The sequence below is a fragment of the Cucurbita pepo genome, chromosome LG01 (assembly GCF_002806865.2).
Source record: "Cucurbita pepo subsp. pepo cultivar mu-cu-16 chromosome LG01, ASM280686v2, whole genome shotgun sequence".
In the NCBI taxonomy this organism is placed as follows: domain Eukaryota; kingdom Viridiplantae; phylum Streptophyta; class Magnoliopsida; order Cucurbitales; family Cucurbitaceae; genus Cucurbita; species Cucurbita pepo.
In genome coordinates, this window is record NC_036638.1 from 1,080,886 (window position 1) to 1,106,984 (window position 26,099).

General features: G+C 35.3%; 4 protein-coding genes across 7 annotated transcripts; 3 read left to right on the forward strand and 1 right to left on the reverse strand.

Moving 5' to 3' along the window:
• Positions 1-2,330: 2,330 nt before the first annotated feature.
• On the forward strand, positions 2,331-4,562 carry LOC111793655 (WAT1-related protein At2g39510-like). The gene is made up of 7 exons (XM_023675640.1): positions 2,331-2,588; positions 2,667-2,729; positions 2,818-2,934; positions 3,016-3,256; positions 3,332-3,493; positions 3,916-4,067; positions 4,147-4,562. The coding sequence occupies exons 1-7, from the start codon at positions 2,395-2,397 to the stop codon at positions 4,349-4,351; spliced, it is 1,134 nt and encodes a 377-aa protein (XP_023531408.1). The 5' UTR covers positions 2,331-2,394; the 3' UTR covers positions 4,352-4,562.
• Positions 4,563-8,090: 3,528 nt separating this feature from the next.
• LOC111793663 (WAT1-related protein At2g39510-like) lies at positions 8,091-10,191 on the forward strand. Its single transcript, XM_023675652.1, has 7 exons — positions 8,091-8,343; positions 8,596-8,658; positions 8,746-8,862; positions 8,943-9,183; positions 9,259-9,420; positions 9,615-9,766; positions 9,840-10,191. Exons 1-7 carry the CDS (start codon positions 8,150-8,152, stop codon positions 10,012-10,014), a joined length of 1,104 nt encoding a protein of 367 aa, XP_023531420.1. The 5' UTR covers positions 8,091-8,149; the 3' UTR covers positions 10,015-10,191.
• Positions 10,192-11,146: 955 nt separating this feature from the next.
• Positions 11,147-18,077, reverse strand: LOC111793634. 4 transcript variants are annotated; one of them, XM_023675628.1, is made up of 7 exons: positions 17,989-18,077; positions 17,537-17,769; positions 13,354-14,763; positions 13,175-13,243; positions 12,886-13,084; positions 12,281-12,380; positions 11,147-11,492 (listed from the first exon to the last, which is right to left on the reverse strand). In XM_023675628.1, the coding sequence occupies exons 2-6, from the start codon at positions 17,537-17,539 to the stop codon at positions 12,310-12,312; spliced, it is 1,752 nt and encodes a 583-aa protein (XP_023531396.1). In that variant the 5' UTR covers positions 17,540-17,769; positions 17,989-18,077; the 3' UTR covers positions 11,147-11,492; positions 12,281-12,309. The 4 variants fall into 4 exon arrangements, with proteins under 4 accessions (XP_023531396.1, XP_023531370.1, XP_023531378.1 ...); XM_023675602.1 differs by having other exon boundaries at positions 17,947-18,077; XM_023675610.1 differs by having other exon boundaries at positions 17,910-18,077.
• A 6,179-nt stretch (positions 18,078-24,256) lies between these two features.
• Positions 24,257-25,090, forward strand: LOC111810929 (zinc finger protein ZAT12-like). Its single transcript, XM_023697782.1, has one exon. It carries the CDS (start codon positions 24,360-24,362, stop codon positions 24,942-24,944), a length of 585 nt encoding a protein of 194 aa, XP_023553550.1. The 5' UTR covers positions 24,257-24,359; the 3' UTR covers positions 24,945-25,090.
• Positions 25,091-26,099: the final 1,009 nt, after the last annotated feature.

The window sequence follows — 26,099 nt, forward strand, 5'->3', positions numbered from 1 at the left end:
AGACTGACAGCGATTCATAACGGAGCAAAACGGATAATATCTGCTAACGGTGGACTTAGTTGAGTCGAGTTGAGACATTTTATAATATTTTTTTGAATTTGGTTGGTTCAGATTGTTGGAGTCATTTATCTAAAATTTTGTTTTAAGGTCAAATCAACTTAACCCAACCATAAATTTTTTGAGTTGGGTTGATTCCGATGGACTGAGTCCTTTATTTAAATTTTTTTTAATAAAAATAAAATATTAACTTATAAAACATCTATTTATTTATTTAAAACTTTTAATTAAGAATTACAACACAATATCTATTTATATTTTAAATTTTGTTTTTGAAATAGTTAAAAATTATTTTTAAGAATGGAATAAAAGAATATTATTATTACCCTAAAAAAAAATATCTTATTCGGTTCAATACATAGTTTTTATTATTATTAATAATAGAAAAAAAGATGGTTAAAAAAAATTGGGATTTAAAAGGAAAGGGACACAAAAAATGTGTACGTAAATTTGCACTCTTTAAAAGCCATTTTTTGACACCTGTGGTTTTTCGTATAAATATATATATATATATCAAATTAGAATCATTGTTCCGATCCAGAGGATATTTTTCTAAAATGAATATATCTATAACTCGAGCTCGAAGAAGGGAGAGATAAGAGGGCTCCATAGAAAATATGGTAAAAATTCATAATAGAGTCCAACCACAACAACCAACATCTTCATGTGTAAGGATACTCGATTGTCGAGTGAGTTGATACTTGATAGCTTCAACTATCCCCATAAAAACACATTTTAGCATGGTTTGTCTTCATTCGTATGTGCTTGGAAAATTTCCTAAGAAATCATCAACTTATGAGAAATGTTTTGTTTCCCTCTCCAATTGACGTGGTATCTCACAATTCACCCCTCTTAAGTGCCTAACGTCCTCGTTGGCATGCCACACAATGTTTGGCTCTGATACCATTTGTAACAGCACAAGTCAACGGCTAGCCGATATTGTTTGCTTTGGCCCATTACGTATCGCCGTCAACCTCACGGTTTTAAAACACGTATGTTAGGGAGAGATTTCCACACTCTTCTAAGAAATGTTTCATTCCCCTCTTCAACCGATGTGGGATCTCACAATTCACCCCTCTTAAGGGTCTAACGTCTTCGCTGGCACACCACCCGGTGTCTGGCTCTGATATCATTTGTAACAGCACAAGCCTACCGCGAGTAGATATTGTTTGCTTTTATCACCGTCAACCTCACTGTTTTGAACCGCGTCTGTTAGGGAGAGATGGACCCTTCTAAGGAATATTTCTTTTCCCTCTCCAACCGATGTGGGACCTCACAACTCACCTCTCTTAAGGGCCTAACGTCCTCACTGGCACACTGCCCAGTGTCTGGCTCTGATACCATTTGTAACAGCACAAGTCTACCGCTAGCAGATATTGTTTGCTTGGCTCATTACGTATCGCCGTCAACCTCACGGTTTTAAAACACGTCTGTTAGGGAAAGGTTTCCACACCCTTCTAAGGAATGTTTCGTTACCCTCTCCAACCGATGTAGGATCTCACAATTCACCCCTCTTAAGGGTCTAACGTCCTCGCTAGCACACCGCCCGGTGTTTGGCTCTAATACCATTTATAACAGCGCAAGTCCACTACTAGCAGATATTGTTCGCTTTGGCCCATTACGTATCGTCGTCAACCTCACGGTTTTAAAACACGTATGTTAGGGAGAGGTTTCCACACATTTCTAAGGAATGTTTCATTCCCCTCTCCAACCGATGTGGGACCTCACAATTCACCCCTTTAAGGGGCCTAACGTCCTCGCTGGCACACTGCCTAGTGTCTGGCTCTGATATTATTTGTAACAGCGCAAGTCTACCACTAGCAGATATTGTTCGCTTTGGTCCATTACATATCACCGTCAACCCACGATTTTGAAACACGTCTGTTAGGGAGAGATTTCCACAGCCTTTTAAGGAACGTTTCGTTCCCCTCTCAAACCGACGTGGGATCTCACAGAATTGCTCCAAATTAAACATAGTTGACTTTAAGTTCTTACCCGTATCAAAGAAAAAGAAGATGAATCTTATTAGTATAGGCAGTAGCTATCGATACTTTCGGGTGGTTGAAGTTTTGTGTGGTTTTGTTTTGTATTTGTGATGGGCATCACTTTCTAAAGAAGGCAAATTAGTGGCACTTCACTTTACACATCTGGAAACCTTTCTTCCAATTGTGTCCTAATTTTTTATGAATCCTTCAACGAACTTGCTTCTCCTCTTGTGTGTGTGTGTTGAGCTTAGTGGAAACCCTTCTATAAAAACCACATTTACTTCAGCTTTTCACATGAATTCAACCACAAAAGGCTGAAGAACACAACAAGAGATACACAAAAGGGTTTGAAATGGAGCGTTTTGAAAGGCTTTTTGGAATGGCTAAGCCATATTTGATGGTCATTTTTGTGCAGTTTGGTTATGCTGGAATGACCATTCTTGTTAAGTCTGCCTTGGACAAAGGCATGAGCCCACATGTGTTTGTGGTTTATCGTTATGCTGTTGCTACTCTTGTCATTGCTCCTTTTGCCATTATCTTTGACAGGTCCTTTCATTACTCTCCACCAACTAGCTACTTCCTCTGCCTCCATATAGAAGGTTGAGTTCTTAGTTTTGCATGCAGGAAGGCGAGGACCAAGATGAGCTTTTCAATACTCTGCAAGATTGTGTTGATGGGTTTATTGGAGTAAGAATGATTGTTTACTCAATACCAATTAAAATGTGATAAGTTTAATCTTTTGTTCATGTTCTTAAATGGGGTTTGTGAATTTCAGGCCAGTGATCGATCAAAACTTGTACACTACTGGTATGAAGCTCACAACAGCAACCTTTTCAGCTGCCATGGGCAATATTCTACCAGCTTTTTCTTTCCTCATGGCTTGGGCTTGCAGGTACTTCAAATTTTGTGCATGAAAGCTTTTAAGCCCATTTTGGTTTGGTCACCCAACATGGTATGAATATTTGTATGGCAGGCTTGAGATAGTGAGTATTTTGAAAAGGGGAAGCCAAGCAAAGATCTTAGGAACCATAGTGACAGTTGGAGGAGCTATGATTATGACGTTCATAAGAGGGCCAATGTTGAATCTGCCATGGACAAAAGGGAGCCAGCCCTCTGCTTCTTCTGGTGGCTCTGTAACTCACCAGAGCCAACTTAAGGGCTCACTCATGATAGCAGCTGGCTGCATTTGCTGGTCTGCTTTCATCACTCTTCAGGTAAGAACTGGCTTCTTTTTTGGTTTATGGAGGTCAGAGTTGGTGATGATGTTAACTCGATGTCGATGGCGTTAGGCGATTACATTGAAAGATTACCCGGCCGAGCTGTCGCTTACGGCGTTGATATGTTTGGTGGGCACCATTGGAGGGTCTGGGGTGGCTTGGATCATTGAGAGGGGGAACCCTGCTGCTTGGGTTTTGCACTTTGACAGTCAGCTTCTCGCTGTTGTTTATTCCGTAAGTATTCTAACTATAACGGTCCAAGTCTACCACTAACAGATATTGTCTTCCTTGGACTTTCTCTTTCGGGCTTCCCCTCATTTTTTCTTCACTAATTAATGGTTCAAGTCCACCACTAACAGATATTGTCCTCTTTAGGCTTTCTCTTTCGGGCTTCCTCTCATTTTTTCTTCACTAGCTGTAATGGTCAAAGTCCACCACTAACAGATATTGTCCTCTTTCGGCTTTCTCTTCCGGGTTTTCTCTCATTTTTTCTTCACTAACCGCAACGGTCCAAGTCCACCACTAACAGATATTGTCCTCTTTAGACTTTCTCTTTCGGGCTTCCCCTCAAGGCTTTAAAACGAGTCTACTAGGAAGAGGTTTCCACAACAACCGACATGGGATGTCACACTAATAACAGTAATGTTTGGTTGCAGGGAGTAATATGTACAGGGGTGACTTATTACCTTCAAGGAGTAGTGATGCAAACAAAAGGGCCTGTTTTTGTGACAGCATTCAGTCCTCTGGGCATGGTTCTTGTTGCAATCATGAGCTCCTTCATATTGGGTGAGATGATGTTGTTGGGCAGGTAAGAACAATCATGTTCCAACAGCCTTCATGTTTGAACCAGCTCAAGCTAAAGCTAAAGCCTTTCAACTGTTTTGCAGGGTTCTTGGAGCAGTGGTCATTATCAGTGGCTTGTATTTGGTTCTGTGGGGCAAAAGCAAAGATGATCATGTTTCAGCTAAATCTGAGTGTGATAAGATATCACCTAGTGACCAAAAAATGATTGGAAAGGATGAGTCTTTGAAGATGGTTCAACCAAATGACGAATTTGTGGTGCTTCATCTTCCCCAAGAGGAGAAACATTGATGAACTCGACCCGTAATCGTCCTAGTACATATTGTATGAGCACGTGTAGAAAGGTATAACAATGTCGAGGTCTAAATGTTATGGAAATGTCGATAGAACTAGAAATTTTAAGAAACTTTCTGAACCTTGTAAAAAGTAATTGAAATGGTTTGAATTGGTCGAGTAATCAAATAAAAGTAAAGATACTCGACATAATTTTTAAATGTTATGATTTGTAGGGTGTCTATACAACTAAATCCCACACTACAAGAAACAATGGATACAGTAGCATACGAAAAACGTTACCGTAGACTTTTGATAACGTTTTTAGTATATCGTGACAGCCCATGTTATCAAAAGTCTTTTTATAACGTTTTTTTTATAGTTATAATAGATGCTATAATAAAGTATAAAACTATAGCTTATATACGTTGTTATAAAAATATTTTATAGCATTTTATTAAAGCTATAATAGGTGGAATATAGCTAGAATATTATGCCAATATTTAACTTATTATAGCATTTTTTTAACGCTATAATATAGTATTCCATATTCATTTTTAACTAAATATACATTAAATACTATAATTTTCAACCCAATTGAAACTTTTTATCTATTTAAATTCAATTACAAAATGAGTATTCAGTAATTTTATAGAATAAAAAAAGTGGTTCAAACCATTGCTATAACATTGTAGGAGTTTTCACATTTCTTGTGCGGCTGCGACTTCTAGTACTGAGGAGTTTTTCAAGGTTTATATACAAAAAAAAGGTTCGAATGGACTAACCTTACTCTAATTCATAGCTTTGAGAGAATTTTAAGTAACATAGGGCCGTAAACAAACTCCCAAAACCATTACCTGTGATGTGAAGCCTGACAGTGATGATATGAAGAGAAACCAGTAGAACAAAATGAAAAGGTTATTGCAACCCATAATCAATTCATCTAGCAAGCTTCATCAGGTATGGAGGGGCTTGTTGTGTAATCCTACTCGGTGTCCCCAGCCATTTTTAGAAACATCAAGCATTCGAGTATTCAAACCAAAGATGGTTATGGATCGAGAGGTCCTACTATCTCGGTTGACAAAAGAAGAACTTGTGATTACATTTTCTAAAAGAGAATTAAACAAACAGAGAGTTGTATTCTACAAGGACGCGAGGAGGGTTTAAGGTTTAGGGTTTTGGAAAGTTGCGTTGTTGCAGAGGAAGAAGAAATGGGTTAAACCCTAAATCATCAATTATCACGAGAAAAGCATGCCCGAGTGTCTCGATCTCTCAAAATAGGTTTGAATAAAGATGAGTACATGATCCAAAACACAGTCAAACATAGCTCAACGTAGCCCAATTTTATTGTATTAAAAAGAAGACGGTTCAAATTACCATTCTCTCCCCTCACTTTCGACACTCATCAAAATCAAATGAATTGAATATCAGCTGTCATGTCAACAGATCTTCATCTATAAGTTAAACGGAGAGTGAAAAACTTGACAAGGTGACGTAGAACTTTCGAAGAAGGATGAGGTTGAACGACCTGAATAATTACGTTCTAAATTAACTTGAACGACGACAAAAACAAACCGCTCGAAAGGATTAAAAGAAAAAGAAAAGGAATAGGTGAATGAAGATCTTAGATGGATATCCATTGAAACAAAAGGCAATTATTTAAGCTGTGAGTAGACAAACAACTCTGCTACTAATTTGTGTTCCAAACCCACAAACTCATTCTTTTATGATAATCTGTGGCATCAAAAACTAGCAAAAATTGTGTATTGTTTTAATATTCATAATGGTACCATTAAGTGTCGTATTAGAATTGGATTTGCTTCAAAAGTGCTCAGTTTCTCATCTGTGGCCTTGTGATTTGTGATGTGGATAGCATTTAGGTACCAACAGTAGATATCTAATCTCCACCATCATGCCATCCATACCATTTTACTTTCTATTATTGTCGTCGGTGCCTATCAGTTTATGTACGATCTCAAGTTATTTGAAGAGGTGAATGAATCATTCCTTATAAAAGTATGAAAATCTCTCCCCAACAGATACGCTTTAAAATGATGAGGGTGACGGTAATACATAACGAGCCAAAACGAACAATATCTATTAACGGTCGACTTGAACGATTACAAACTGGGTTGGGTTCGGAAATTTGTAATACTTTAAATAATGAAACGATTGTTTGTAACGTTTACGTGGAGAATCGACTTTGTGAAATAAATTAAAGAGTTTGAAATGTTAATGATTGTGTCTATATAAATTATAATGCTCGGNTTTTTTGTTTTTTTTTTTTTTTTTTTTTTTTTTAATTATTTAAAAATAGAAAAAAATTAGTAAAATGTGTAATACGTAAATTTCCACTCTTTTAAAGCCATATTTTTGTAGGTTCATTCAATTATTTTTTATTTATTTTATTTTTGGATTTTTCCAATTATTATGACAATAATATGATGGTTTTCGTACCATAAACGCTCCTAATCTATTTTTTAAGGCAAAAACAAAGTGATGGTGACATATGGACAACTACAAATATGAAAAAAAAACAAAAAAAATCAAATTAGAATAATCGATCCTATCAAGAATTTAGAATTCGGAGGACATTTTTGTAAAGTGAATACACCCATAACTCGAGCTTGAAGAAGGGAGAGATACGAGGGCTCGGTAGAAAATATGGTCAGGAATCCATAATAGAGTCCAAACACAACAGCTGAACGGAACATTTTCATGCATAAGAATACTAGATTGCTGGATAAATCGACATTTTGATAGCCTCGACTATCCCCACAAACCACCGCATTTTAGCATAGTTTGTCCTCACTCGTATGTTTCTTGGAAATTTTCTTAAGAAGTTATCTAACTTATAAGGAATGTTTCGTTCTCCTCTCCAACCGACGTAGAACATCACTATCCACCCTCTTGAAGGCCTAGCATCTTCGTTAACATACCGCCCGGTATCTGACTCTGATACCATTTGTGCCAGCCAAAGTCCACCACTAGCAGATATTGTCCGGTTTGCACGTTACATATCGTCGTCAGCCTCACGATTTTAAAACACGTATGCTAGGAAAAGGTTTCCACACCTTTATAAGGAATGTTTCGTTCTCCTCTCCAACCGACGTGGAACATCACTATCCACCCTCTTGGAGGCCTAGCATCCTCGTTAACACACCGCTCGGTATTTGCCTTTGATACCATTTGTAACAACTTAAGTTTACCACTAGTAGATATTGTCGCTTTGACCCGTTACGCATCGTCATCGGTCTCACGGTTTGAAAGCGCATATGATAGAAAGAAGTTTTCACACCTTTATAAAAAAATGTTTCGTTCCCTTCTACAACTGATAAGGGATCTCACAGAATTGCTCCATATTAAACATGATTAACTCAAAGTTTTTGTAGTTCGAAAAAAAAAAAAAAGATGAGTCTTATTGATATAGATAGTAAGTATCGATTGTTGTAAGTCGCTCGTTCATACGTGATATTAAAATAAAGAAAACGGTAGAAGATAGATAAAATGAAGCATTAAGAGATGTATAAACTATGAGCTGTGTGGCATCACTTCTGAAAGAAGGCAAATTGGTGACACTTCACTTTACACATGTGGAAACCATCTTCTCTTCCAATTGTGTACTAATTGTTTATGAATCCTTTAACGAATTTGCTTCTCCTCTTAGTGTGTGTGTGTGTGTGTTGAGCTTAGTGGAGACCCTAGACTTTGCTTATCCCGCCATCAAAAACCCTTCTATATAAACCACATTTACTTCAGCTTTTCATATGAACTCAGCTGAACAACACACCAAGAGATACACAAAAGGGTTTTGAAATGGAGGGTTATGGGAGGCTTTTTGAATTGGCTAAGCCATATTTAGTGGTCGTTTTTGTGCAGTTTGGCTATGCTGGAATGACCATTCTTGCTAAGTCTGCCTTGGACAAAGGCATGAGCCCACATGTCTTTGTGGTTTATCGTCATGCTGTTGCTACTCTTGTCATTGCTCCTTTCGCCATCATCTTTGACAGGTTCTACATCATTCTCGATCGTCTAGCTACTAGTTTTTCATTTTTGGGTACGTATTTAATGTTAGGAATCACGACTCTCCACGCTGGTATGATATTGTCCACTTTGAGCATAAACTCAAAAAGGCCTCATACCAACCGTGATGCATTCTTTACTTATAAACTCATAATCATCCTCTAAAGTGGGACTCCGTCCCAACAATTCTCGACATTTAATGGTTATGAAATGACGATAATATTCAAATTTGCATGCAGGAAGGCGAGGACGAAGATGACTTTTTCGATATTATGGAAGATTGTGTTGATGGGTTTATTGGAGTAAGAATGATTCTTTACTCAATACCAAAAAGAATGTGAAAATTTTAATCTTTTATTCATGTTCTTAAATGGGTTTGTGAATTTCAGGCCAGTGATCGATCAAAACTTGTACTTTACTGGTATGAAGCTCACAACAGCAACGTTTACAGCAGCCATGTGCAATATTCTACCAGCTTTTTCTTTCCTCATGGCTTGGGCTTGCAGGTACTTCAAGTGTTTGAGTTGGTTTTGTTTAACCCATTTTGGTTTGGTCACCCAACATGGTATGAATATTTGTATGGCAGGCTTGAGAAAGTGAGTATTTTGAAAAGGGGAAGCCAAGCGAAGATCCTAGGAACCATAGTGACAGTTGGAGGAGCTATGATTATGACGTTCATAAGAGGGCCAATGTTGAATCTGCCATGGACAAAAGGGAGCCAGCCCTCCGCTTCTTCTGGTGGCTCTGCTACTCACCAGAGCCCACTCAAGGGCTCACTCATGATAGCAACTGGCTGCATTTGCTGGTCAGCTTTCATCACTCTTCAGGTAAGAAATGGCTTCTTTTTTGGTTTATGGAGCTTAGAGTTGGTGATGATGTTAACTCGATGTCAATGGCGTTAGGCGATTACATTGAAAGAGTACCCGGTCGAGCTGTCGCTTACGGCATTGATATGCTTGGTGGGCACCATTGGAGGGTCTGGGGTGGCTTTGATCATTGAGAGGGGGAACCCTGCTGCTTGGGTTTTGCACTTTGACAGTCAGCTTCTGGCTGTTGTTTATGCTGTAAGTATTCATTTCGGTCCCTTTTTTTTCTTAACTAACTGTAACGGTCTAAGTCCACCACTGACAGATATTGTCTTCCTTGGGCTTTCTCTTTCGGGCTTCTCCTCAAAGCTTTGAAATGTATCTACTAGGGAGAGATTTCCACAACAACCGACGTGGGATGTCACACTAATAGCAGTAATGTTTGGTTGCAGGGAGTAATATGTACAGGGGTGACTTATTACATTCAAGGAGTAGTGATGCAAACAAAAGGGCCTGTTTTTGTGACAGCGTTCAGTCCTTTGAGCATGATTCTTGTTGCAATCATGAGCTCCTTCATCTTGGCTGAGATAATGTTCTTGGGAAGGTAAGAACAACCATGTTTCAACAGCCTTCATGTTTGAACCAGCTCAAGCTAAAGCCTTTGAACTGTTTTGCAGGGTTCTTGGAGCAGTGGCCATTATCAGTGGCTTGTATTTGGTTCTGTGGGGCAAAAGCAAAGATCAAGCTTCTGTTAAATTAGAGTGTGATAAGATAACACCTTGTGAGCAACAAATGGCTGGAAATGGTGAAGAATTTGTGGTGGTTAATGTTACCAAAGAGGACACAAATTGATGAATTCTAAACGAATTGCAATTGTTTTGGAATGTATTAATATATGAGTTAAGTGAGTGAACTGGTTGGGGTATCCTTCATTTTCATTTCAACCAAAGTGTATTTGTGAGTTTTGCATTCATGGAAGGCAATCAAGCAATCAAAATCAACTTTTGAGATTAACCTCACTCGATGCCACACGATTGTCCTTTCTCGATGCTTGTGGTATCTCGACGCTTGAAACATATGGCACATCAATCTCTATCAAAAACATCTCCTAACGCTACAGTGACCGCCTCAATGCTTTCTACAAGCTAGAGTATTAGAATCCATTTTTACGATTGTATAAACTACGACTGACATTAATAAACTATAGCTAACATCAATCGTAGTTTACACCAATAGAGTACGAGAAACGTAGCCTATCGCAATAGACGATGATTGACAGCAATCAGAGACTATGCAAATATAATTTTTTTTTTTTCAAATTTGAATATTAGTTAATAAAAAAAATTCATTTACAGAAACAAAATCAATTGTAACAACACTTTTTCCTTAGAAAAGGTACTAAAACTAATATACATTGAGGAAATAGAGGGTTAACTTACAAGTATGCAACTTAATCACAAATTAAGCCACACAAACCAATATTAGGGAACAAAATTGACAACAAAATCCATCAAGACCTTTCTATATTTTAGATGCAAGAATGATGCAAGTAATAAAACACACAACGTTCTTGGGCATGTAAGAAATATGCTTCAAAAGCCTGTATTGTTCCAAAATTTCCCTTGAACAAATCTGATAGGAAAATAAAATAATGCTGTGTAAGAGATGTCATTTCAGTTGCTTAATGGGAAGCCGGCTTGCTATAGCTTTCAACTCTGTTTGCAGGATTATTGGCGCAGTGGTCATGATCACTGGCTTGTACCTGGTCTTGTAAGGCATAAACAAAGATCAGCTTTCAATTATTAAATCAGACTGTGACAAGAAAACACCTTGTGAGCAACAAATGACTAAAGGATGAGCTTCTAAAGCAATTCAATCAAATGAAGGATTCATGGTGCTGCTTGACGTTGCCAAAGAGGAGACAAATAGATGAATTCTAAACACCCTGTAATTGTCCTGAAATCAGTTGATATACGAGCACGTGTACGCGGTTAAAGTACCTGTATTTTCATTTCAACCAAAATGTACTCTTTGCAATTGAAGAAAAGGACCAGATGGATGTTTCAGACTACTCTATGGTAAAATGCTTCAATACAATTCTGCCATGAGGGAACAATATAAAGAACAAAATGTAACATGAAAGGAAAAGCAGGAAGGCATTCTTCGTAAGTTGGCAGGTAGCTGACCCGACTGAAAACGCCTTCACCGATTGCCATTCATCCATAGCATCTTTGATTGCCACTACTGGTTTACAATTTACTCACTTTAGCAATGTTTTGATTACAAACCCATCCTGTCATTAAATACCCTGGAGGGTATATCTTTGAGGTCTACAAGTGGTATAATACAAGTATCAGCAAAATCAAATAATAAATAAACAAAATAGAATAAGTCAGAAAATACATCTCAAGCAGAGATGAATGAAACACCATCAGCATACACACCAAACCTTTGAGCTCCAAGTCCTCGAGATGCTTCACATTATCTTAAGCTCATTTATCCTAGGTTAGTGAAAAGGCTTGGAATTTTCCTCCTCTACATGCGTGTAATGTAGAGAGCTACATTGTGTGAACTTAAGAATAAGACTAATAAAAAAAGAGAGATGGAAAAAATTAAGATGGTACAGTGGTTCAATAATTCAAAACATTTTGATCACTACTTTCCCTATTTCATGTCTTAATTTTGTACATGTAACATGAAATAACACTCCACACTACGCTGCCCGAGAATTAAAATAACTTTTGTCATCCCAAAATAACTAAAAAGGTATGACAAAAGTAATTTTGTCAATTCCAAAATTACTTACAGACATACCATACGTCACCGCGTGAGGTAGGAAACGACACATCACAAACATGCCTTTAGTCATACTACAAGTGAGGTAGGAAATGGCACCGTGCTTGCACAATCTAAAGTCATTAGCCCCCCACCCCCCCACCCCCACTTACAAGTACATGGATATCCAAAACTTCACCTCAATGTCCTATCAACTTAATCTACAGGGAACAAAAAAGGGATATGTTTACAGACATTGGCTTCCTCATGTAACAAAAGTCAACTTGAAACCTAATGTATACAAATCTGAACAAAGCTAAGCACAGATGCAAACATAACCTACCTCAAAATTTAGTAAGGTAAATCCCCATCTCAAGAAGGAATAGTTACTTCATCTTTTCCATAAATACGCTGGAGTTCAAGGGTGGCAGCTTGATAAGATGCTGTGTAGTAGGAATGTCAGAAAAAGTGAAAAACTTAAACATAAATTTTTATTATAAATTTGAAAAGAAAAAAAGTCAGACAAATATAAAATGTGTTTACGTGAAATCTACTCCAGATACCAACATATATTTTTCTTCCTAGAAAAAAACAAGTGGCTCTAACATACTGCAAGGAAAACAAGTGGTTTTAGTTGCTCTCATGCTATTCTGATTCGTGTGGTATTTGAAAACCATGGCAGTCAAAGCCAAACAAACCTTCTTGGCTGCCCACCTTTGACCAGCCAAGAAGACCAACACCCTGCCGTTCTCTCTTTTTCTTTCATTTATTTAAACTTCTCCTATATTTTATTTGCACAAGAAAATTTTGTGAAATTTGATTGAATATTAGTCATCTCGTACAAATTTACACTCCCTAACGCACTAGAAATAAATAACCCTTCATATTTTTACTAATGCAGTCACGCAAAGATTGTATGGAAGTTACAAAAAAAAAAAAAAAAGTCACCTTTCCAAATACGAAAATTCTTCTGATTAATGGGAGAACCAGTCACATTCTGAATTGCGTCAAATAACAACTCCTGAGGGGTGTTCTTTAGCTCTTGAACAACAGCATAGATAGTTTTACCATTCTCAAAATAAATGTGATTGTTTGGATGTTTGGTTTTGCAGCCAGCATGCCTCTCAAATTCATAAGCATTGAGAGCCTGTGGAATGTAACTCATTTGGAAACCTTAATCGTAGAGCTGNAAAAAAAAAAAAAAAAAAAAAAAAAAAAAAAAAAAAAATCAAGGTACCTTAGAATGATTGCAGTTGTCACAGCTGCACAAATATCCAGTCCCTTTTATAATTCCCTTGAGATTTTTCTTTCCAACATAAAAAGTTAAAAAAGGTGGCAGAAAAGACATTAGTTCCATAGCCTTCTCCATATTTTCAAATTAAAAATGAAAAATATATTTAAGAAAATAAATATTACCTCCCGTGACCAAGAAACATATTTCACAGGAACCCCATCAAGCATACCAGTTGAGAGCAAGCTTTTAACATTTGAAGGGAAGCTATTTGGTGGCACCTTCTTAGTCGTCCTAGGCTCTTTATTCTTGGAACTAGTGTCAATCTTAACATCAACTTTTGTAGCATTATTAAAGTTTACTTCCGCATGAGGATCAACTGAATCTCTCAGGTTTGACACTTCTGATGCTTGGGCAGAAGCCTGATTAGCCATCAACAAGTCGTAACTGCTAATGATCCCACCAGATGGATTATCTGCCGCATTCTCATCATCAAACCCTCCAAAAGATATGGTATTACTCTCACCCTTATGATAGTTGTGAGCCATAGACACAGCACCAGAATCTGCTTTGTCATATTTGGGACCCACATGTACAATATCAGAGTTCACCTTGTCATAGGTTGGACCCATTGATATATCATCATTTCCCTTATTATAGGGGGAAGCCATTGAAATGAAAGTATCACCTGCCTTACTATAGGCTGGCCCCATTGAGATAAAATTTTCATGCCCTTTATTGTAGGAGGCACCAAAAGAAATGATATTGCCTTCTGCCTTCTCATAAGACTGACCCATTGAAATAAAAGAGTAATCCCCCTTGTCAAAAGGCTGACTCATCGATAGGATGCTATTGTCTCCCTTGCTATAGTTATGACCATTTGTAATAAAATTTCCATCACCCTTGCTGAAAGCATGACCCATTGAAATAAAACTATCATCTGTCTTGTGATATGCAGGGCCAACCGAGATGCTATTCTCATCTCTACTATTATAAGATTGGCCCAATGATATGGCGTTCTCATGAATTTTCTTAAATGCTGTACCCATTGAAACTGTACCATCACCCCTGCTGCTATAGGCATGTCCCAAAGAGGCAGACATGCCAATGTCAGCGTCCCTGACTTGATTGACTTTAACCTTTCTAATTCCACCAAAATTGAGGCATGATGAGGGATCCTCAATGGATTGTGACATGGACAAGCCAACTGACGGGTTGTTTGCAAAATGATTCTCAAACTCCTTTCTTCCCATGTCCATATTTGCATTTCCAACAGTGATGCTTCTATCAACCACATTGACTGTTCGTATTGGCTCGGAGCCAAAGAGGCGATCAGTGAAGGGCCCAGGAACTGATTGAAAACTTGAAGTGTTTTCCCAGGGAGAAACATTCATGTGTGGAACGCCTGGAACAGTTCTAGTATTTACAGTTTCTATTGCTTGCTTCTTGCTACTGAATAACTCTGGTGCACTGCCATCCATAAACCATTGATGGCCACGCTTGTTTTCAATTCTAGAGGAACTATCATAGTTCATCTCTCCATCAGTTAAACACCCAGCATCCCTAGGTATCCAAAAGCTTTTATGCTGGAAGGACTGCCAAAAAGCAAATACTTGAGAAGCAACTAAATACTATAAAATCATAATGAAAAAACAGCCTGCACTTCCAAAGTACAAGAACCTACTCCAAAACAACCCAAATGAAAATTCAGAAACACAAGTGCAAAAGATAAACTTGACTGCAATATCATATGGTTAAGTATATAGTTTGCATTCAAAACAATAAGGGAAAAGACTAAATACTAGAAGTTAACGTTAACATTCCACATTAATTTTCTTAAGCTTCTAGGATAACAACAAGAAGTTATTGATTCTTTTTTTTTTTTCTTTTTCATTTTCTGGGCACCTCACATCCAGACAGCAACATATAACCATATTTACAAATAAAGGGAAAGGCTTTACAGCTACACATGAACAATTCATGATTTTTTATTTTTNAAAAAAAAAAAAAAAAAAAAAAAAAAAAAAAAAAAAAAAAAACTCTAATTATATCAGTCATATGGTATTCTAGAACATAGTCATGTGAACATAAAAACTAACTACATTATAAACGAATAACTGGAAGTGAACTATTTATTGCAAAGAAATTTGCTTCAGAATAATTAGGCAGAGCTTCCTTGAAGTACTATATTATTTAAAAGCATATTTTCATGAATTCATTTTCAGAAAATTTCCAAACTGTAATAACTGAGAACTAACATGAAAAGCATAAAGTTGGTTTTATCCATTCCAAATAAAAACTCGACTAAATGTAGCTTAAAGTTATATCTTACACAAGCAAAACGTACACAGAATTTCATTTTCTGAATAAAGTACCTAGTTAAAATCCAATCTATTTATTCCATAAATTGAATTAGAAAAGAAATTTGGCATGATGTAATAATAAAATACAAATTTAAAGGTACTGTACAAGCTTATTCATGTCTGATTACAAAATCCAATGTCATGCTAAAAAAATTTGTGATCAATAAAGTGTACAATTAATAAACCTCTGACTTTATATTTTGGTGAAACAGTAGTGGATCAAGTATTACAAAAGTCTAAGCTTCCTTTTTCTCTCTCTCTTCTCTTTTTCCTCCCCCTCTATATCTGTTTAATTTCTCTTGCATATCCATACAACTACCTAACAAGTTGACATCCCTGTCGAGAGTCTGTGAGCTAATATCTCTATCTAAATACTGTCCAACTCTACCTTCAAACAAGATAACATATTGAATGTTGTCTTCATAACTTTTGAATAAAATATTGTAAGCATCAATTCATCCAACATTGAGAAATGATACTGACAACATATATTTTTCGGACTAATGGAACCATTAAGATGGTAGACTTTCACTACTTTTCCTGTCAAGTCTTCTAGTAAGGGCTTTGAGTTTTGTTGGCCTTGCAGGAAAGTTGCTTGAGGGCCTTTATTCAATCAACCAGGCCCATAATCATTAAACAACTTCTTATCCCTAGCTAAACCTTCGGAAGTTCATTTTTTATTTCAACTCCTCATTAACCATTATTTTTCTTCTTTGCTACAAAAATAAATAAATAAAAACACTTCTTACCATTTACTATAGTTAGACTAAAATAGACATGCAAATCAGATGCCTATCATATTCTTTATCTTTTACAAACATACTTTTAGATTTGGGGAAATATTGAATGAATCCAAATTTATTGAAACAAGTGAAATTATAATGAAGTGTGGAATATAATTTCAGATGAAACAAAAGTTAAGACTTCCGCCAATGGAAAGCATCCAACGCATAATCCTTGGTTTCCATCCTCATACTCACAATGATTGACACGGGATGAGTACTGTAGGAGTTCTGCTCACCTACTGAGGTAAATGGATTTACGTTTTGAGTTTTAAAAAAATCATAAGGAAATGAACTGAAAGCAAATATGGTTGCCAGAATAGGCAAGCACAGATTCGAAGAAAAAAGGAATTAATAAAATAATTTTGATTCAACAAAAGGGAGTTAGATCAATAAATTGTTTATAATATTTCCTGAAATTTTTCATACTTTTTCATTAATTGGCATTTAATTGCTGCAAAAGTTGTGAAGGATTGGATGACCCAGCTAAAAGCTTTAACTAGATCTAACTAAAACAGAAACCTCAACATTCTGAGCTATTGAAGATTAAATTTTGAATGTGAAAAACTGTAAACTCTTAGAATACATACCAATTCAAGCAAGTTGCCTAACATCCATTCATGTACATCTGCATATTGGGCGACCTTCAGTAATAGTCAAAAACAATAAAAAAAAAATTGGGGAACCATATGAACACTAGGCAGGTGTCAATTATTGAAGGTCCAAAGAGACAAACTCAATAAATTCTTACAGATCTCTTTCTCCCATTCATTGACTTGTACCCTTGAGATGTTATCGCAATTCATCATAATCTCAAAGAGCATTAACTCATCTGATAATGTTATCATGGTTTTGAAGTCACAGGAATTCGTAGCTCTATCTCAATGAAAGATACAGCCTAGAGTTAGGTAAATTAGTCTGTGAAAATTGAAGATTAACCTAGTCGCTGATTAATAAAGAATGAAATAAAAATGATGTTCTAAACGCAGAATTATTCACTTTAACTAGAGATAAGCGAATCTCTAATAAAGGAACTAATTTTCTGTAAACAATCAATTTCAATGTCTGCATTTTGAGAAAAAAGAAATGCGGTAGTAATAGATCAGTACCGGCAAACACCTATGGCCAACTAGAAACTGAAAATTAGTCTTTCACATGGATAAGTTAGAACACAGCAACGTGCGCAGGAGGGAAAGTATGCAAAATTACCAATTCAAACGTACCATTCTTTCCGCAGACAACCCCGAACCAAAAACCCCAAAACTTCAAAGTCACTTCTCCAATCTATGGGACTCGACCTCCGCCCAACCAGAACAGCTCCTTTCACAGCGCACACACTCGAACCAGACTCCACGCCTAGTGCCAGATGTAGACAACGACACTGCTCAAGTTAATGACGAAAAATACCAACAAAGCACCACGGAAAGCCCAAACCTCTAAGATTTCCAAAATCAATCTGCAGATAGATGACCAAAAAATCTCAAAAATCAAAACTCGCATAGCAGCAATCGAACCACGATCAGTGCTAAACACGATCGAACTAAATTCCAAACACACACAAAAAGGAAACTCACAAATGCACAAGCAATTTAATACCAATCAAAATCAAAGAAACCACCAATGAGAGAGAAACCTTCAAAATTTCACCACTAACAGAGATTTCAAGTGAACTGACCGTCGCCGGATAAATTGTCGGTGAGGTTCACCGGTGAGGACATTCGATCTTTCTCTCTCGGTGAGAAGAAAGAGAAAGGGACTTCTGGAGGAACTACTGGATAGCGACGGAAGCTGAGCTTTGGTATTTTACTATAGCGGATGATCCTCTACGACGCGGTTTTACAATATCAATTCACAACATATTAATCCTACCTTACACGTGTACAGCAGGATCAATGGGCCCAGCTCCATTCCGCAAGGCTTAATATGGCTCTGGTGACATTTAATACGGGAAATCCGGCCGTTGAAATTTACCATATGTGAAGGCTCTGTACATGGTGATGTATTGAATTGCGGCTCCACAATCTGGCTTTACACGTGGAGCGATTCTATAGGTTCCACTTCACTTACGGGATGACGGATCTGGTGTGTTTGGAACACATTATTAAGGTGTCTATCATTCACGTGGAGGGACGATATTGAACTTCGAGAGAAATCAACCGGTAGATTAGTGCCACGTCATTAAGCTCAAAGATATTTTGTGTAGGGAATTGTACGTGAAAAAATATCTCTTTATTTATTTATTAGAAAAGGAAGAAATTAATTCTTTAATGGGGTTTTTCATTATTATTATTTTAGGTTCTTACATTGACACATTCCTAATATGGGAATGCATCGGAGTATGATAATGTAGGAGATGGCACGTGCCTTGCATGCGTGGTTGCCTCAAGCATGGAAGGAAATTGAGTCGAGACAACATTAATGACACTCTATTCCGTACAATTGTGCTCGGGTGCTCGGTAAAAATATTAGTGGTATACAGAGTTGGGTTGAAGAAATTTTTGGGGTCAATCTTAAATTTCGGGTTGGTTAGGTTGGTAACTCAAATAACTCGAAATTATTTCACAGCCCAATCTAGATTTGGGTTGTCACGGGTAATCTAACTACTATTTTTTTATACATTAATATATTTTTCTTGAGTTTTATTATTAATTCATTAATTAATATGTGAGATCTCACCCGGGGAGGGAAACGAATCATTCCTCATAAGATTGTGTAAACTTAAGGTTGACGACAATACGTGCTAAAACGGACAGTATCTGTTAGCGATGGGTTTGAGTTATTACAAATGGTATCAAAACCAGACACCGAGTAATGTGCCAGCGAATTTATTAGACTCACAGTAATACGTAACGGGTAAAAAAAACAAACAATATTTATTAGCGGTAAAATTTAATTCTTCGCATATTATAATTATGGTTTTGACTAAATATAAATATAGTTCAGCTCCGTATTATATTTCCTACCAACCCCATAAATATTGGTTTAATGTAAGAGGAGATAAATACAAATTTTAACATTTGACTTTCAAAAATTATTATTATTATTATTTTCTTTTATGTTCCAATAATTGAGCTAAGAAATGATTTAACAGCTACTAACCCTAATTACTTTAAATCACAATCCAACATTCTTTCAAAGTCATCTCTTATTCAAATAATTGTTAACATTTTTTAATTAAAAAATACTCTTAAAGTCAAACTAAACCTAAATTTATATAATTGTTTATAGATTTTTAATTACAATATATTAATCTCTTAAATTTTCTTTTTCAAAACTTTCTTCGTGGCACACTGCCCGGCATCTACCTTTGATACCATTTATAACTGTTCAACCCATTCTTAGTAGACATTGTCCGCTTTGACCCGTTATGTACCGTTGTCAGTTTCACAGTTTTTAAACGCGTGTTAGGAAGAGATTTTCATCATTTTATAAAAAATATTTCGTTTTCCTCCTCAACCGATATAAAATAATAAATAAACATTATTAATTTATGACGTCAATAATAATTTTCTCTTCTACCATGATTGGGGTTCTTCAATTATACAAATAAAACAACAACAAAAAAATGAAATTTGAACAAATTTGACATTGATTGTGCCCATCCCTTCTCAAACAAATTTCCTTTTTTACCCCTTATTTAAATTTATAAATCATATCAATTAAAGTCACGTATTTATTACACTTCTAGAAGAAAAATCATCACAAAATTATTTTTTGAATTTATTTGTATATATTTACTTTTACGACAAATTAAGTTAATGGGCCGGAATGGGCCGGAATAAAGAAACATGGACCGACATAAATGTAGCCCAATAAAGGCAGGTAAATAGTGCAACGGTTGTGGGTTTTGAAATATGTCCAACCAAGTTTTTTATTAAATATTATTTGGGATTTATGTAAAGACTAAAATGCCCTCAAGAAAAATAGGGATCTAAATTTTATAATTTTATTAATTATAAAAAAAATTCATCTCAAATTTAATTAAAACCACTAAAATTCCATAAATCAAGGTATATTTTGGACAAATAAATAAAATCCAACTCTCTCCTCTTTAATATATTCCATTTTGTTGTTAGTTGAGCTAAAAGTAGAAAATTGAGGGTATTTTTGTCTCAACAGATCCTATTAAAAAATACATTGCCATTTTTATAAAATAAAATAAAAATTAAATCATTTTTAAAATTATTTAAAATTACTTTTTTTTTTCTTATTACTCCTTTGAAATGACAAAACAATCCATTTATATTGTCCCATTATCAAAATAGTCCCTCTATTAAAAAAAAAAACTCCATTTTTATCCAATTTTTAATATAAAAAGATTTCCGAGATAAAATAATATATATTTTTATTTATTTATATATATATATTATATAGTTATTGAAAGCTTGAAATAAATGAATATCACGTCCAACCACTTAATTAAAATAGAATGGTACGTACATAAGCTTTGGTAGTCTATCATCAACCATATAATAAATACATTAATTATTCAAATTGACCACGTGGCGGTTGCGATCAAAAAAAAATTTCAAAGACTTTGTGTTGGTATATGATAATGAGCCCGATGGAGAATGGACATGCTAAATTATGTTGTTATCGACAATAACGTCTCCGTACCTTAAAATTAATTAAAATAAATCGTACTTAATTATATAATATTACATCTCGTGTATGGATGAAAAATACAATATACGTCTAAAAAATTATGTTTAATGGTTTATATTGGTTGATCTTTAATTTGAAATTATTTATTGAATAAATATTTAAATTAAAAATAAACTTAAAGAAAATTTAATAATTATTGAAAAGATGTATTGAGATTGAGAGGGAGAGGTGAAGCGCGTGGAAAAAATAAAGAAAGAAAGTGTACGGAATTCAAGTAAGCAACAAAATATGGGAAGCTTCGTTCCGCCGTGTTTGAAGGCACCCGCCCAAGCCCGGGATGTGGTTTCCACCACCTCCGTGCCGTTTTAAATTTTTGAATAATTATTATTTAAAAGACTTTTTCATTTCTTAATTTTTCTTTTTTAGATAGGCTCAACGTTTAACGATTAAATTTATAGTTGTAGAGTACGATGATTGCCCTTATAAGGAATGTTTCGTTGAACACATCGTTCTGTATATGGCTCCGATACCATTTGTCCCCTCTCTGACCCGTGTCTTGACTCTGATACCGTTCGTCTTGTCTCCAATTAACATTAGACTTCATTAACATACTGTCTGATATCTAACTCTAATACCATTTATAATAGTCGAAATCCACTGCTAACGGATAATGATTGCCTTTATAATAAATGTTTCGTTTCGTCTCATATTTAGCTTTTATACCATTTGTAACAACTCAAGCTCTCTCTTAACATATGATTATTTCCCTTATAAGGAATGTGTCATTCCCTTCTCCAACCGATATTTGACTTTACTGGCACATCGCTTTCACATCATTTGTAATAGTCCAAGCCGACCACTAGTAGATATTGTCCATTTTAGTCCGTTACATGTCGTTATCAGCCTAACGTTTTTAAAACACGTATACTAGGAAGAGATTTTCACACTCTGAAATGATTCATTCCTCTATCCAACTAACGTGCAGTTTCACAATTTCGTGTCTTTTTTTTTATTTTTTTTTAAGAATATTAAATTTGATTTAAAAAGAGAATCAAACGTAGCAATATCTAGAGATACTTTAATAACAATATAACCGTAGAAATTTAATAACTTAAACGGTTCCGGTATTATAACATACTGAAGTCCGAAACATTCTATCTTTCTGAATGAAACTATGATATACGAGCGTTACATAAACGTTCGCCCTTCCCTACTAACTTTTCTCTAGGCCAATGGTTTTTTTTTTTTTTCCTTTAAATATTTTGAAAAAAAAAAAGAGAGAATTAAGTCAATGTTGTGTACTGATAATAAATATAAAATAAAAAAGATAAGGCCTCCACACCGCCCCCACCCCTTTTCCTCCTCCTATTAAAATAAAATAAAATAAAATAAAACAAAATAAAATAATAATAATTAATAAATTAAAAGAAAATTTTCAAAAGTAGATGGAGTTGAGTTGAGAAATAATCTGCCACCGTTACAACAGTTCCTCATGTTCTGGTCCTAATCAATTGCCACCAGACCCCCAAATCTCTTCCATCTCATCAATTTATTATATTTTATTTACTCTAATTTTAAAATATTAATTATGACCTGTGATATTACAGAACCAATTCGAAATGCTTCCTTATAAATGCTTTTTTAAATCTTGAACAAAAATATAAATATGATAATATCTACTGAGGATGAATTTATTATTATTATTTTTAATTAAATAATTTAGGGTTAGAGAGAAATCCAAAAATACAAAACAACTTTCTTTTTCAATAAACTCTTTTTGTCAATTTCCAAAATTGACAATCAGATTTTAAACAAATGGAATTGAAAACAGAAATTTCCTAGAAATTATGCGTTGGCAATTGGCATGTGCCCATGTGGACCCCAATGGGGTGGCTTCCCACATCACTATGTTGACTTGGACAGACCAGTCATCTGAAACCGTACACGTAAGCATTTAAATTTAAAAAATAAAAAGAAAAAGGAAAGGGGATGGTCCCCACCTTTTTTGTTTTCCGTTGGTGCCCTTTTAAGTACAAGTGGTACAACGGTCAACGTCCATTAAACTCCGCGTTTTACTTGCGGCGTTCATCTCTTTTTTAAATTGCAAAAATTAGCTATTTTAATTTTTAAGCTTTTAAAATATGTAAACTTATTTATTTTCCTTTTGCCATTAAAAACATTTATTTCTGTTTTTAGATATTAAAATTATTATATTTTAAATATTGTGTCAGTCACCGTGATTTTGACACGTTCACGACAGCCTTAAAAGAAACTCAAGTCCCATATTCATTTTTCATCTAGTTGCGTGACTTTGACAAACCTTCGCCAACTAAACATTGCTTGTGCAGAATCCAAACTTGTTCAACCATGCACATTGTTCGTGCGTTTATGTCAATCATTGCAACACAGCAACGTCGCATCTCATTATCATCTCAAATCCCAACAACATGACTCATGCATCGTGATGTTGTCCCATGTCTCAGGATACATCGACCATCTAGACTTGTTCCGATACAACTATTAACAACTGACTCATGTGTACAACTATTAACAACTGACTCATGTGTCAATCAATCTTAGTTTCAAGAAAATAAGCATATATCAATCTGACGTGATAATGTATTATAATAACATAAAACAATAAATTAAATAAATACTCTAAAAAAATTTGTAATTAAAATAAAAAATAATAAAATTTAGAAATTAAAATGATTTTTAATTGTTTTTTTATTTATTATTTCTACCGTTTTGAATAAGATTTTTTTGATTAAAAAAAAAATTTGTAGAGTGTTCTTGAATATCAACTGTCATAAATTATTTATTTTAAAATTGACATAATTATTAAATGAAGTAATAGGAGCGTTTTTTTCCGTAATTAAAAATAAATGTCGCGTAGTTCATTGTTTTTGGTCACACACCCTACCCCTAAAACTTCTATAGGGCATCCCTATAGATTAAGGACTCAATTTGCAAAAGAAAAGGACATTTTGGGAAACTCCAATCATTAATTTTCTTTTTTTTATCTTTTTAATGTTACAAAAATAAATTCCTAAATATTTTTAAAAAATGATTAAAATAAGATTGAAATATATTAATCTTTACTGAAGCACGCGGCCATGTTCTCATGCTGACGCGTTTATTTTATGTCGTTTAATCCAAATGACGAAATTACCCTCACTGAATTCCCCAATTTCTCCAATACTCCCTCTTGCTTCTGGAACAAGATACCGAGGGCCCAACTGTCATTACAAAATGTCAACTGACCGTCTTTCTCTCTCTCCTCTCGCGCATATATAAACACCACCAATCCAGTTCAGAGGTCTATTCCTTCACTCAATCGAAACAAAACGCCATTTCCGTTTCCATCTCTTCACACACACACCAGCCAAGAGAGAGAGAGAGAGAGAGAGAGAGAAAGAATCATTTAATTTGCGTTTCATCATGATGAAAAGAGAGAGAGACCTGGAGAGCGTAACAACCATGGCGAACTGCTTGATGTTACTTTCTCGCAGCAGCGCTACCACCACTACCGCAGATTTCGAATCTTCTTCTTCTCCTCCTTCTTTATCTCCGAATCGTGTTTTCGAGTGCAAGACTTGCAATCGGCAGTTTCCGTCGTTTCAGGCGCTTGGCGGCCACCGTGCCAGTCACAAGAAGCCGCGGATTGACGGTGGAAACTCAGATGGATCTTCCTCGCAAGGTTCTCCAACAAAGCCGAAGACGCACGAGTGTAGTATCTGTGGATTGGAGTTTGCGATTGGCCAAGCCCTAGGAGGACATATGAGGAGACATAGAGCCACCACGTTGTTGACCGATCACGGTCGCCTTACGAATAATCATCATCCGAGTAGTTTATCTCCTCCGCCGCGCTCTCAACCGCCTCTGGTCAAGAAGACGAACGGCGGTGGGAGGATTTTGTGCTTGGATCTCAACTTGACTCCGTCTGAGAACGATAGTAAGTTTCTGCAGCTTGGAAAGAGTATATCCATGCTTGATTGTTTCTCTGAATTTAAAGTACATATTTAAGCAGATCGAACAGGATGAGTTTTTGTCTTTTCGATTTTATTTTTTTTCCTTTCCTTTTCTTTTTTGATACTGTATTCTAGATCTCTTTGTTCGTTTACAACGATACATATATATATATAAATCCAGATCTTCATATAGTTGGAATCAATCTCCGTGCCGATAATTCATGTGAAAAATTGCTTTTAATCAATTTGGTATGCGATCATCATACGATCTCTTGGAAGTAATTTTAATTCGTTGTGCTGTTTGGTTAATTTCGATCTTCTATCATTTTAGCACAAAGATACTTTTTAAGTCGGTATTAGTTTCAAGAAATAATTCATTGTTGTTCTTCAATTACATTTCACATATACGTAAATTTCCCAAGCTTTACATTTCTAATAATTACGGTTCATTTAATTAGGATTATGCTTCTGAGAAATTTCCGTATATATTCTACATTTTAGGATTCTTAGCCAAATTTTAAAGATTAAAAAAAAATCTTGGGGCTATTTTGGTGTAATTTCTACAATAATAATTAAGCGTGTGGAACCGTACACTTAACAAAACAGACGGAAAAAAAAAAAAAAAAGTTTCTGATCTTTTGTTTCAGTTTCGAAATTTGTTTTTCAAACTCATCGTTTTTAATTTTTAATTTTTAATTTACGAAAATACTAGGTATAATAATAGCCACTCGACTCAATTTATAAGGCTTGGTGGATAATAACTGAAGAGTCTTAACTTTACTAGAAGAGACTCTTTAATTAAGACTCGCATATTAATTAATGTTTTTTTCTTATAAAAAAATAAAAAATCTTAAAAATGAGAGAGATAGGACTAAAAATTGTAATCTTATTATAAAAATTAGCATTATTAGAAAGTAAAAATAAACAATTTGAAAAGATAATCCAATGGGTGTAAGTATATGATAATATTAATAGAAATATATTGAAAGATAAGGAATATGAATGGGTAGTTGCATATATAAATGTTGTCAAATAATTTGGTAAATTGCATATGGTAGCACCAAAATCCAACACACCCACTACGCCAACAAAAACAAACCCTTTTCCCACTAACCCTAATTTCCGTTCCTTTTTTTTCTTTTTCTTTTCCCATTTTAATTCATTTATTTAAATTTCTTTTTTAATTACAAGATTAATTAATAATAGACTT

Excerpts from the sequence above, each read along its gene's own strand:
- LOC111793634 (XM_023675628.1), bottom strand. Across the intron at positions 13,244-13,353 it reads ATGTTTCTTGGTCACGGGAG|AAAAATCTCAAGGGAATTAT; the intron begins GTAATATTTATT and ends TATGTTGGAAAG. Across the intron at positions 12,381-12,885 it reads GAATTTTCGTATTTGGAAAG|CATCTTATCAAGCTGCCACC; the intron begins GTGACTTTTTTT and ends CCTACTACACAG.
- LOC111810929 (XM_023697782.1), top strand. The coding sequence starts at position 24,360 with ATGATGAAAAGAGAGAGAGACCTGGAGAGCGTAACAACCATGGCGAAC.
- LOC111793663 (XM_023675652.1), top strand. The coding sequence starts at position 8,150 with ATGGAGGGTTATGGGAGGCTTTTTGAATTGGCTAAGCCATATTTAGTG. Across the intron at positions 9,421-9,614 it reads TTCTGGCTGTTGTTTATGCT|GGAGTAATATGTACAGGGGT; the intron begins GTAAGTATTCAT and ends GTTTGGTTGCAG. Across the intron at positions 9,767-9,839 it reads GAGATAATGTTCTTGGGAAG|GGTTCTTGGAGCAGTGGCCA; the intron begins GTAAGAACAACC and ends ACTGTTTTGCAG.
- LOC111793655 (XM_023675640.1), top strand. The coding sequence starts at position 2,395 with ATGGAGCGTTTTGAAAGGCTTTTTGGAATGGCTAAGCCATATTTGATG. Across the intron at positions 2,730-2,817 it reads GTGTTGATGGGTTTATTGGA|GCCAGTGATCGATCAAAACT; the intron begins GTAAGAATGATT and ends TGTGAATTTCAG. Across the intron at positions 3,257-3,331 it reads CTGCTTTCATCACTCTTCAG|GCGATTACATTGAAAGATTA; the intron begins GTAAGAACTGGC and ends CGATGGCGTTAG.